The sequence below is a fragment of the Hevea brasiliensis genome, chromosome 5 (genome assembly GCF_030052815.1).
Source record: "Hevea brasiliensis isolate MT/VB/25A 57/8 chromosome 5, ASM3005281v1, whole genome shotgun sequence".
NCBI lineage: Eukaryota > Viridiplantae > Streptophyta > Magnoliopsida > Malpighiales > Euphorbiaceae > Hevea > Hevea brasiliensis.
The window spans coordinates 9571835-9584527 of NC_079497.1; the positions used below are offsets into that span (position 1 = coordinate 9571835).

Here is a 12693-nt window from a genome sequence, read left to right on the forward strand (position 1 = left end):
TCAAGTGTTAAAAGGGTATTTTCTATAATGAAAATTGTAATTAAAAACTCGATTGTGAAATCGAATGAGAGATTCATTTGTTGAATTATTCTTTGATTATATATATTCAAAAATGATTTTGATGGTATTGATAATGAAATTATCACGCAAAGCTTTCAAAAAATAAAAACTCGTAAGGACAATGGTGAAACTAAGATTATTGTAAAGTTTATTATTTTATAAAATTATTTTTTTCTACTTAATTACTATTATATATTGAAATTTTACCTGTATTATTATGTTTTCTTTTTCTCTTAATACACAATTTATTATTATATACAACTTTTTTTTTTTGAATGAAGTAAAATATTTTTTTACCTCACTAATTCAATTTTCTTTCTTGGCTCCTAATAATAAGGTTTGCAATAAGTTCAAATATGGGCAATAATGTCTATGTCAAATTTAATTGATTATATATAAAATATTTATAAATTTTTTTATATATTATATTTGAAATAAATATAATTTAAATATTTTATAAAAAAAATTATTTATATTATTAATTAAAATATATAAAACTATATGGGGTTTGATATTTTTTTGGCAATAATAATTGAATTGGTATTGTTTGAGATAATTTAAAATTAATTTTAATTAAATTTGATATTAATATTAAAAATGTTAATAAAATTTAAATTTTAATAAAATAATTTTTGTGAATATTTTATTTATTATTAATTATAAATAAAATTAATATCAAGTTAAGTTTGAACAAGTGGAATTTGAGATATAGGATTTTGGCCAACTCACTTTATCCACTCGCTTGTGGCGGACGCTCCACGTTCAGTTATTTGTGCCATCACAAAATTTATGGAAGAATGGACAGACAAGTCGAGGAGGAATTAATACAAATCCGATCAACAAGCAGATTGTCATATTGACATTTTTTTTATTATTTTTTTTTAATTAGGAATCCAAATCCAATACTTATCAAATAATTAATATATTTATTAATAAAAAATAATTTGATTGATAATTTTTTATTTTTAAAATATAAAAAATAAGGAGGTTAAAGTTTTAAATTGAGACACTTTAACTATTTATTTTAAGATAATTTATTTTCATGATAAAAAAAGAAATGATTACCTCTTATTATATAATTTATTAATTATTTTCAATTCATTGAAATTTTATTAAATTAAAAAAATAATTAATATATTTTCGGCTCTTAAAACAAATAAAGCTAAATATCATAATGGCGTATTGTTATCAATAAAAAAGTTTTAATTTTAAAATTTTATTTTGATTTATTAAATATTTTTATTTTTATTAAACATAAATTTATTTAATTGATAAAATCATATCAATATATACATAAATAAAAATAAAACTAATAATAAAATATTAAGTGTCTTTTATTATTATTATACTTAGTATATTTCACCATTAAATTAGAACTTAAAAAAAATTCATTTGCGGTAATTATTGACAAAATAAAATTTATTTTATAAAAAATAAATTTATTATAGAAATTTCATTCTAAAAGTAAAAGTACAAGAAAAAAATAAGTAATAATAAAAATTAAAAATATCACCAAAATTTTCAAATAAAATTGAAGTATTAATTTATGTATTTAGCCACCATATTAAAAAAATAATAACAAAATAAAAAACTTAGAAACCTCTCTCTCCCTGTCCCTGCGTTCCTTTGCGACAGGTCGTTTTACCAAAAACCATAAGTTGACCACACCGATCAATTAACACAACTTTCGATGACGAAGCCCTAAATTGGCTAATTAAAACGACAGCGTTTTTTGTGGCGAAAAGAAAAACCAACCCCGCTAGACTGACGTGGCTAATGTACGGACCTGTTTCTCCCTCTCTCTCTCTCTCTCTCTCTCTCTCTCTCTCTCTCTCTCCAATTCTCTTCCCCTCCAAACTCCAAAGCTCAAAGCCTCAAACGGATTTCAGCATTACATAATCCCCTTTCTCCTCCTTCAAACGACGCCGTAAAAAGAGCAGAGACAGAGAGCAGGATCTCCTAATGGTAGAAGGAACTAAAACATACAGGTATAATGAATCAAGAGCCAAGGGAGAGAACAAGAATGGTGATCCCAAGAAGTTTCAGTTGAATGATCGTAATGTTCATACTAACAATACCATTGCCTATGTTCAGGTTTATTTCTTTTGCTCTTCAACTTTGCATTATTTGGTTTCTGATATTGTGCTATGAAAGAGCAATTTGTTCTATTGCTGATATTTGTTGGTTGCTTTCATATTTACATTACGTAGATTTTGGGGACTGGCATGGATACCCATGATACGTTGCCTTCTGTTTTGCTCTTCTTTGATAAGCAAAGATTCATCTTCAATGCTGGAGAGGTAAGCTTTAGGTTCTAGTGACATTATCGACTCCTTTGTTGATAAATTTGGATTATTTATTGAGATAACTTATTTGTTTGGTCATTACTGTCGTTGTTAATATACATAACTTATTTGTTTGGTCATTACTGTCGTTGTTAATAAACAGTTAGCAAGTCACAGTTTTTGGATGTCTGTTTAATTGTTTTGAATGAATTTAGTTTCTCAATTTTTTTACTTGAAGCATGTAGATAAGTTAGAACGTAGGAAAGAGACGAATGCAACATACCCAATTAGTTTGGGATTAAATTCTTTTGAATTTGACATTCCATTCATCTTGATGTTGTTATTGTGGAAAGATAGAAAGAGTTAACAAAACAACCTCAACACATAATGATTCAAAATATTGCTTAGGTTCTTATGAAAACCCTTAATTCGTACCCTTTAAAAGTGTTATATCCCTTAATATTCTATCATCATTGCAGGGGTTACAAAGATTTTGTGCAGAGCATAAGATTAAGCTATCTAAGGTATGAGATACATGCATAATTTTAGTTTTAATGTATGCTTGAGCCTTTTTACTATCAAGTTTTATTTGTTTTATTTTAGTAAGGCTATCAACTTTGTGGACCTCCTTTCAGATTGATTACATATGTCTCTCTCGTGTTTGCTCAGAGACAGCTGGTGGACTGCCAGGTTTGTATATGTGCATCGAGCCTTGATAGATTATCTTTTGATGTTTTAGTCTTGCATTCCCTAAAAACTTGGAATTATTCTAAAACATTAGGATTATTCATGCAATGATTGTTACTCTGGACAGCCTCTGAACATATGAGCTTTCATTTACTTTACAGGCCTGCTGCTGACTTTGGCTGGCATGGGCGAAGGAATGTCTGTGAGTGTCAGAATGATTTCAACTACCATTTTTTCTCATTATTTCTTTCTTAATAAGTGGTTTTGTAATTGTGCTTGATATTTAAAATTTTAGTCTATTTTTATGTTTTCAAGGTCAATATATGGGGTCCTTCAAATCTTCAGTTATTGGTTGATGCAATGAAGTCTTTCATCCCACATGCTGCCATGGTTCACACAAACCTCATCTCAAATGCTGCTGTGGAACAAACAAAGAGTGGTCTATCTCCCTGTTCTAGTGCTGCATCTCTGCCAGCCACACGCAAGTTTGCAGATCCTGTTGTTATTGTCAAAAATGAAGTTGTCAAAATATCAGCTATGCTCTTATTACCAAGTTGTTTGGAAGGAAATGACGTAAAGCCTAGTGATATATCTGTAATATATGTCTGTGAGTTGCATGAAATTATGGGGAAATTTAACAAAGAAAAAGCTGATGCTCTTGGTCTAAAAGTGAAGACAAAATATAGGGAACTGCAAAACGGAAAATCTGTGAAGTCAGATTGTCAAGATATCATGGTAAGCTGCAAATAAATTTAACAAGCAAAAGATTTGTCCTCTAATATTTTCTACAGCTTTGAGTTTGTTATTTGTGCTATTTTAACATTTGGTTTTGTTTGCCTTATTATTTAGGTTCATCCAAGTGATGTAATGGGTCCTCCTATTCCCGGCCCAGTTGTATTTATTGTAGACTGCCCTACAAATTCGCATGCGGAAGAGCTACTGTCCATGCAAAGTCTTAATGGTTATTATTCAGATTTTGTGGGTAACTCCCCATACAGCTGCAAGGCTGTGAATTGCATCATTCATTTAACTCCTCCTTCTGTTGTAAATAGTCCTAGTTATGAGAAATGGATGAAGAAGTTTGGTACTGCCCAACATATTATGGCTGGACATTCAATGTGAGTTAACCTGTTTCCGCACTTCTTAGCAAGGTGCTCCCATTCCTGCATTTTTTATGATCCGTTTTAGGCACTCGTGTTTATGCCATCTGCAGGAAACATGTGGAAATTCCGATCCTAAAATCTAGTACAAGAATGGCAGTACGGCTTAATTACTTGTGTCCTCAGTTCTTCCCAAACCCTGCTTTTGGGTCTTTTCAGCAACATAATGATGCTGCATCAGGCTCCATAGCTTCAAGAGAGGTCTGTTCTGATATCTTTCAGCAAGTTTTTATGTTCTTAGGAATTGATGGTTATGGAGAATATTCAGTGGCAGCTGAAAGGATTATGTTTTGCTTTCACAGGTTCATATTTCACAATTTTGTGAAAGTATATCTGCTGAAAATCTCCTTAAGGTATGAAAAACTTCTAATTTGTCCCACTTCATAATTATGATGGTCTCTTAATCATGCAACGAGGATTGATTGATGAGAGAACTTCACAAAAATAAAGAAAACAGCTAAATAATGTGAAAGAAATCCCTCCAAAATGCAAATGATAAGATTCACTTCAGATCCAGGATCAATGTCGTTGTTAAATAACTAATGGTTATTGAAAGTTTTACCTAAATTCGCAATCCTTAACCTCTTTAAGGATATATAAGGCTTTATGCATTTCTCAGATTAAACACTAAGTACTTCTAAGTTAATCAGAAGTCCGAAGTTGTTTCTAGACATGGTTATATGTAATATCACATAATAAAATCCCGGTGCTTTGAGATACAAAGTGCTTCTTTCAAAATGAGACTTCTTTTAATGGTTATTTTCCCTACTTCCCAGGAATATTGGTTTTTCAGTCTCCAGTTTCTCAATTTCTACTAATAATAAGTTGTTTTTAACTTATCTAATAGTCCTTATCTTTAAATTATGTGTATTTTTTTTTTTCTCTATATATGTCAAATAGTTCACTTTGCGCCCCCATAGTCATCTTGGTTTGGACAAATCTAATGTTCCAAGTCCAATGGCTCCCTCAGAAGTCATCGATGAGTTACTTTCAGAGAATCCAGGGATTATAGATGCTGTCCAGCATGTCAGCCAATTCTGGCATAAGCCTGGAGGAAAAAAAGAGGATATAACAGCAATTCCTGATGGTACAATTATATATGAAAGGCCATTGTTGGATGGGAACACTGTCCCTTGTTTCCTGAAAAATATACGGAGAGATGATTTGGAGATTGTTCTGCTGGGCACTGGTTCATCCCAGCCTTCTAAATATCGGAATGTTAGTTCCATCTATATTAATCTTTTCTCTAAAGGAAGTTTGCTCCTGGATTGTGGGGAAGGAACTCTAGCACAATTAAGAAGAAGGTAACACTTTATAAAATGAATGTTATATAATTGTCATGATCTTTTTTATTCTTCTGATAAAACAGCTGGTGTACCTTGACAGATATGGCATGGAGGGTGCTGACAGTGCAGTGAGAAATCTAAGATGCATTTGGATTTCTCATATCCATGCTGATCATCATGCCGGTATAGCAAGAATACTTACTTTAAGGCGTGATTTGTTGAAGGGATTGCCCCATGAACGGCTACTTGTTATAGGGCCAATGCACCTTGAACGGTTTCTAGATGCTTATCAAAGACTTGAAGATCTAGATATGCAGTTCCTTGATTGCAGAAGCACTATGGATGCTTCGTGGAAAGCTTTGGAAGGTGATATTGAATCAAATAGGAATCAATTCTTTTCTGGAAGCACAACAAATGCTGAAGATTTTAACAATAAAATTACAAATCGTACAGGGTCAACTTTATTTGCTGGTGAAAGCTGCCTGCAGGGCTGTTCAAAGAGAAGGAAACTTAGTATTCCAGCTGAGAATTTAACTTCTTCACTACTAAGGAGCTTGAACGATGTTCTGGGGGAAGCAGGGCTGGAGAGACTGATTAGTTTTCCCGTTGTGCACTGTCCTGAGGCATTTGGTGTCATACTGAAAGCATCAGAGAGAATAAACAGTGTTGGAGAGGTAATACAAGGTTGGAAGCTTGTGTACTCTGGTGATACAAGGCCATGCCCAGAAGTTATGGAAGCATCTTATGGAGCAACTATTCTCATACATGAGGCAAGTATCCCTAACTCCCATAATTTACAAATGCAAATACGAAAATTTCTACTGTAGTGTCATGTTGGCTATGTTGGCTAGACTAGTTCTACAGCATGAATACTCAATGTGTCAAAATGTACATGTTTGCTCAGGGCTTTTGCTACCAATTCAGCTTTGAGTTCATAGTCACCTTTGATCTTTTTTTTCCCGGCCGGCATGAAATTTAAAGCAAAATAGGGTTGGTTATTGGCTTTGAGTTCATCATTGCCTTGGGGTTTTATGTGGCTATTCCACTTACGGAGGTTGCACACTAGAAGAATATTGATTTTCTTTTTTTAATAATTGTTTATGTCATTTTCTTTTATTGATTTCATTTATCAGAAGACTTATCTCACCCATGCTAAGGACTCTGGCTGTAGTTTTCCACTCTAAAATAAAAGGTATTCCATGATTCATAGACTAGCTAATGATTTGCAGGCAACTTTCGAGGATTGCATGGTGGATGAAGCTATAGCAAAAAACCACAGCACAACAAAGGAAGCCATAGAAGTGGGAGATTCTGCCTCTGCATATTGCGTCATTCTAACCCACTTCAGCCAAAGATACCCAAAAATCCCTGCATTGGATGAAATAAACATGAGGAAAACTTGCATAGCTTTTGACCTCATGAGTGTTAACATAGCTGATTTACCTGTGCTCCCTAATATTCTTCCATACCTAAAATTGCTTTTCAAAAAGGATGTAATGATTGACAATTCAGACGATGTCTAAATTATTCTCTTTCTAGAATTAAATAGTTATTTATCTATCTTTTTCCTATTTTGTGTATTATTGCTTCAACCTTTTTGGCATTTTTGCCAGCGTAGGGTGAATCAATGAACAAGTCTTCTGTCCTTTTCTTAATGAGCTATACCACCACTGGTGAAAATATATATAACTACAAAATCATCTTAGGGTTCAATTGGATAGCCTTTGATCTAAAGGCTGGTCTTGAGTTTTCAGCTTTTTTCCTTTTAATTTTCTACTCCTATTTTATTTTATAGAGCTTTTTTTTTTTAATATATAAAGTAAATTTATATAGCTTTCTTCAGATTAGCCGACGAAAAACACATTTTATAATTTTTATATAAAATGTATTTTTATATTCCTTTAATGAAATAAATATATTTTTGTAATTATTTTAAAAGCTAAATTGATATATACAAAAAATCCAAATATTTAAATTTTGAATTAATTGAAAAAATCATAAATCTTGACCTTATATCAAATAATAATAATATATTAATTATTATCAAATTATGAAAGTATGTTTATTATTTTAAAAATATTTAAAAAATTTTAATAGATGAAAAATAAAAATATATAATAAATGGACATAGAAGATGGATGTAAAATACACATTTTGAAGTAAACCTATATTTGATATGACATGATAAATTATTACATTGCATATTTATTTATATTATTTAATAACAAAAAAAAAATTGAGGTAATAAAATAATAATTACGTAACAGTAATTAATTATATTTAAAGTAAATTAATGATAATTACATAAAAAATAAATATAATTATGATTACTTATTTTAATATTTTATTTATTATAAATATTATTATCACTGCTGTTATCATCACTGCTACAACAATTTCACTACCATCATCACTGTACTACCATGATTATCACTATTACTCGACTACTAATACCGCTACAACAATCTCACTACCATCATCACTATACCACTATGATTATCACTATCACTCGACTATTGTTATCGCCATTTAGTTATTGTCATTTCTACTATCACTGGCAACTACCACCACCATCTCACCTTGTCACTATTATCACCGTTTAACTATCACTCTCACTACTACCACTATTAGTTACTGTAATAAAAAATTATCATTATATTACACTAATTATATTTTCATTTTATTAACAGAACGTCATGTACATAGCATGCATTTTTGGTTTTCGTCTTTTTCCTCTTGCTTGCTGGACAAGACTGCAAAGTGTACTAATTACCGTGCTCTCTCTTCTCCCTCTTATGCTTTGAAGCTCGCAGAATGGCTCCCAAAGAAGCTCGCAGAATGAAGAGGAAGAATCAGCCGGAGAGGCATAGTCTTGAAGATTTAGAGAAGATAAGGAAACTGGAGCGAGATACCATTCTCTACTTTAAAAGATACGACACGATAATCAACGTTGGATAAACATATAGAAGAGGCTTCTGGTAATCCTATTGCTTTGCAAGCATCTCTTTTTTCTTTTTGTTTATGAATATCATCTACTACCATTAGTTACCAAGAAATCGTTTTTCTCCGATTTGGGTTTCTCCTGTGTTTCTATTGGTTGATTGGGTTTTGTTTTCCTGTAATGGTGTTTTGGACAACTTTTATGGCTCTCTTTCTCTGTTATTAACTGAAATTCTTATATATTTATATCTTCTTGTATATATGTGTAAATGTGTACACAAATAAGCACGCATGCTTAATCATATCCAAAAGAATGTGGAAGGAAAAAGATATATGTATATATACACACACACACACTTGAAGCATCTCATATTTTGAAATTAGCGCACATTATAGTCTTGACCATGGCGATCATTTGGTAACCCATCTCCGGAATCAATGGACGTCTATTGATGAAATATGTGTTTTGACATTTCATTCAATAATTATGGGTTTCATTTCAAATATCTGTTTCTTGCTATATATACAACTGAAAAATATTGCTGTAATGGCAAGTGATTTGTCCAGTGGTCAACTTTGATTTCAATACGCAGCAACTGCTAAGCTCAGCTTTCTATTGTCTATTGGTATGAACATGATTCCCAATTGAGAGCTCAATATCCTTTGATAATGAAAAGCATGTTTAATTTTAGATTTTTTGCCTACTCACTGCAGAGAACCCTCCATTTCATGAAGTAATTGAAAGGGGTTGTGTTCCTCGGTTGGTGGAGTTTCTTGGAGAGCAACATGTTTCCCATCCAAACCTTCGAGTGAGAATTCCCTATAGAATTTTCCATCTTTAAGTGAATTATTCTGTTTTGATATCAATCCACTAACAACGCTATATTTGACCATATTTTGTAGCTTGGAGCTGCACGTGCTTTGTCTCAAATTATATATTGTGGGACATTGGAGCATGCAAAAGTTGTTGTTGAAGATGGTGCTGTCCCCAAGTTTGTAGAACTGCTTACTTCTGAGAATGATGATCTGCAAGAGCTGGTTAACAATTTCATACTCTTCTTATCAACTTCTTGTATTATCCATATATCTTGCACTGTACTAGGCCACTCTCCTAATTGAAAGAGCTCCTCACCCTTTTCTCGTTTTCACTGGCTGTCAAACCTTATACCATATCGTACATAGTTTAATTTATGTAGAGTTTAGATTATTTCAGGTGTCGTTGACAAAATTTCGTCCTGAGTTGTGATATTATATTTGCTACCTAACTTTTGGGCAGTATTGGCTTTGGGTAGTGTTGCCACTAAATCTATAGGTTGTAGGGACCTCGTTCTTGGTCATGGTTCTCTCACACAATTACAATATCTGTTAGAGAAGTACTCTGAACCACCGATGCTTCGTAGTAGCACGTTGATGTTGCAGAATGCTAGCCGCACTTTAGCCATACTATGTAATGGCAGTCCACCTCCAACATTTGAACAGGTGGGGATCAATGAGTGGTTTATAAAATTTTCAGTTGCGTACTAAAGGTGTTATGATTTGAAGTGACAGCTGATAGGTTGATGGGTAAAATTATAGAATACACCTTAAGCATTTGCTCTTTCGTTCACATAAGCATGGAACCCACATTTCATAATTTATGAAAGGGACTACATTTATGTGAGTGCAAGAAGTAGTAAAATTGGGTGCCTCAGATGTACCATTAATTTCCCTATCGGATGATCCAAGAAAAAAATATTTATTATCGACTTTTTACAGGTGAAGTCTGCATTGCCGACTCTTCAGAAACTTATTCACTTGCACCCACCAGTTGGAGTTCTAGGGGATGTTTGCAGGGATGCCTGTCTGGCCTCTCTTGTCTGTCAACTGGTGCAGTCGAACAAATTCAGGTTTTCATTTATGCAAACATCTGTGGAAGGCTTGTGACGCTTATGCGGTTAGTTTCCGTTCTATTGCATGGTTGTGTCTGGGTACTTCCTTGAAAATTATGTTCAACTTTCCTGTATAAATTTTGTCCATTTCTAATAATAATAATAATAATAATAATAATAATCTATTAAATAATGTTATTGAATTTAAAGTGTGCCTCTAATAGCTGTCCAGAACTTCAAGTTGTTGAACCTGTTGTTCGTATTGTGGGGAACATCTTCAGAGGTAGTGATTCTCAGATTGAGGTACTTCTTGTATTTGTACCTCTTCAGAAGGAAGTGCATGATTGCATTTTTTTTTCCAGCTGTAGCTTTTTTTTTCCTTACTTTTGGGCAGTGTATACTGTACAGATCTTAATTGAGTAGTATACTAAGACTTATAGACCCATTCTTGAATTGTTCCAACAATGGTAGAAGTATAAATTCTCCCCCATTATAATAGGCAGTCTTAATACTGTTAAGTATACTCAAAGGATGCATGCAGTCCATAGTATTCCAATGAAATTGTGAACTTCCCTCAGCAGCAATATAATACATCTTATGTGCGTCAGGTTCTTATTGACCATGGAGTTTTTACTAGTCTACATCATGTTCTAACTCAACATGTCAGAAGTAGCATCTCGAGGAAAACTTGCTGGGCAATCTCAAATATGACAATTGGGAATAGACGAAAAATACAGGTACGATTTAGTTTTCCTCTGGTTTTATTTTCATGCATATATATTTGTTTACTGTATCACATCTTTAGTGCAAGTCAATTTTATCCGGCACTAGCGTGAAAGAGTTAATGTGATATATTGTTGGAAATTAATGGCTGGTGAAAATTTGTCTCTTTTCATTCAATAATTTATATCCCTTCTTTTATTTTCACTTGATTTCATTGTTATTATTAAATGGCTAAAGAAATAATGGATTTGCTAAGTAAAGGTGGGGCTTTTCCAGATGACTAATTGCTGATATATAAGGTACCATGTATGTTATTAATTATATGTGACGTTTACTTCAAGCAGAAAGTGATTGCGGCAGATATTATCCCTCCTCTTGTCAATCTCCTTCAAGATGAACAATATGAAGCTGAGGTCAAGTGGGAAGCTGTGTGCGCTTTGTCAAATGCCACCCTAAGGGGATCAAAAGAGCATATTAAGTATGTTTCTCTCCTTCTATTTCTTTGGATCTTAGCATTATCATTCTCATCATTTTTACATTTGTATTATGAGAAGAAATCCAGTGTACTGCACTTTGCCTTTCCATCATGTCAATGTAATGAGAATTTATCTAGACTTCACAGCATGAGGCATCAAGACTCAAAGTGTTTGTGGTCTATTGTTGCAGGTACCTGGTGAACCACGATTGCATTGCATATTTCTGTGAACATCTGCTCTGTCCAGACAGCAGGACACAAAGATTGTGCCTTGTGGGACTGAAGAACGTCCTTAAGGTGGGTGAGGCTGAGAAAGGCAATGGGATTAATCTTTATGCAAAAATGATCAAAGAATGGGATGGATTTAGCAAAATTGAGAACCTGAAAACCAGTCCAGACACTGGTGAGATGGCTACCAATATCTTGAGAAGCTACTGGCGAAGGCAAGGATGAAAATCTGCAAGATAAGGGAGAAGAAAGCAAGCGAAGTTTAGTAACATGATCTAATTATTTCATGCCTTGACATTTTTGTATGTTTTCTTTCTGGTAGCTTAACAAAATGAAGTTTGCTTTCCTATTATACATATTTAGTGGATGCTATGAGCTCTCTCTTTTTCTGTACATATTAAGTGTTCAAAACCATTAAAATTAAGGAAAGTTCTTGCCCATATTGAATCTACCATTGACTAAGACACAAACACGTGGGACTCACCTAACTATAAATCCCTTATCTTGAATCCATATAAACTCGGTCTAGACAAAAAAAATTTTAAAATTAAAAAGATAGAGCAACTTTGATTCTTTTAGGACAAATTTTTTTTCCCTCTTTTTTCTTTCTAATTATACTAATTAAGAATTGATGCTGGAATTAAAATTTGTTAATTAATTAACTTCAACTATTGTAGACAAAAAAAAAAATTCCCTTTACATTTATAAATTAATCGAAATACTATTTTAGTACTTATGAATGTGTCGTGTAGATCTGCATTATGCATTTTTATTTGATTGTTAAAAAAAATTATAAATCCTAGTTTTGATAATTTAAATGAAAAAAAAATTCTTTTTATGGTTTGAAATTGTGAAATGCTTAATTCATCCCAATACATTAATTAAATTTTGCTTATAACTTTATTAACTCATTTTATTCACATGAGGTTTAAGGTAGAATTTACTGAGGAGACCAGTGTTATTAAATTGGCCCGGAAACTA

The 12693-nt window shown here is 32.5% G+C and overlaps 3 protein-coding genes across 4 annotated transcripts; all 3 read left to right on the forward strand.

Moving 5' to 3' along the window:
• Nucleotides 1–1887: 1887 nt before the first annotated feature.
• On the forward strand, nt 1888–7038 carry LOC110644487 (tRNAse Z TRZ4, mitochondrial). Of its 2 annotated transcripts, XM_021797294.2 has the most exons (13): nt 1888–2154; nt 2271–2360; nt 2825–2869; nt 2981–3035; nt 3194–3234; nt 3348–3767; nt 3882–4150; nt 4246–4393; nt 4495–4545; nt 5093–5496; nt 5579–5844; nt 5932–6248; nt 6708–7038. In XM_021797294.2, exons 1-13 carry the CDS (start codon nt 2023–2025, stop codon nt 6999–7001), a joined length of 2532 nt encoding a protein of 843 aa, XP_021652986.2. In that variant the 5' UTR covers nt 1888–2022; the 3' UTR covers nt 7002–7038. The 2 variants fall into 2 exon arrangements, with proteins under 2 accessions (XP_021652986.2, XP_021652985.2); XM_021797293.2 differs by having other exon boundaries at nt 5579–6248.
• A 1254-nt stretch (nt 7039–8292) lies between these two features.
• On the forward strand, nt 8293–10701 carry LOC131168928 (importin subunit alpha-4-like). The gene is made up of 7 exons (XM_058147672.1): nt 8293–8427; nt 9111–9227; nt 9322–9490; nt 9695–9897; nt 10174–10304; nt 10511–10589; nt 10681–10701. The coding sequence occupies exons 1-7, from the start codon at nt 8293–8295 to the stop codon at nt 10699–10701; spliced, it is 855 nt and encodes a 284-aa protein (XP_058003655.1).
• On the forward strand, nt 10576–12020 carry LOC110643874 (importin subunit alpha). Its single transcript, XM_058147845.1, has 3 exons — nt 10576–11023; nt 11354–11487; nt 11676–12020. The coding sequence occupies exons 1-3, from the start codon at nt 10994–10996 to the stop codon at nt 11935–11937; spliced, it is 426 nt and encodes a 141-aa protein (XP_058003828.1). The 5' UTR covers nt 10576–10993; the 3' UTR covers nt 11938–12020.
• Nucleotides 12021–12693: the final 673 nt, after the last annotated feature.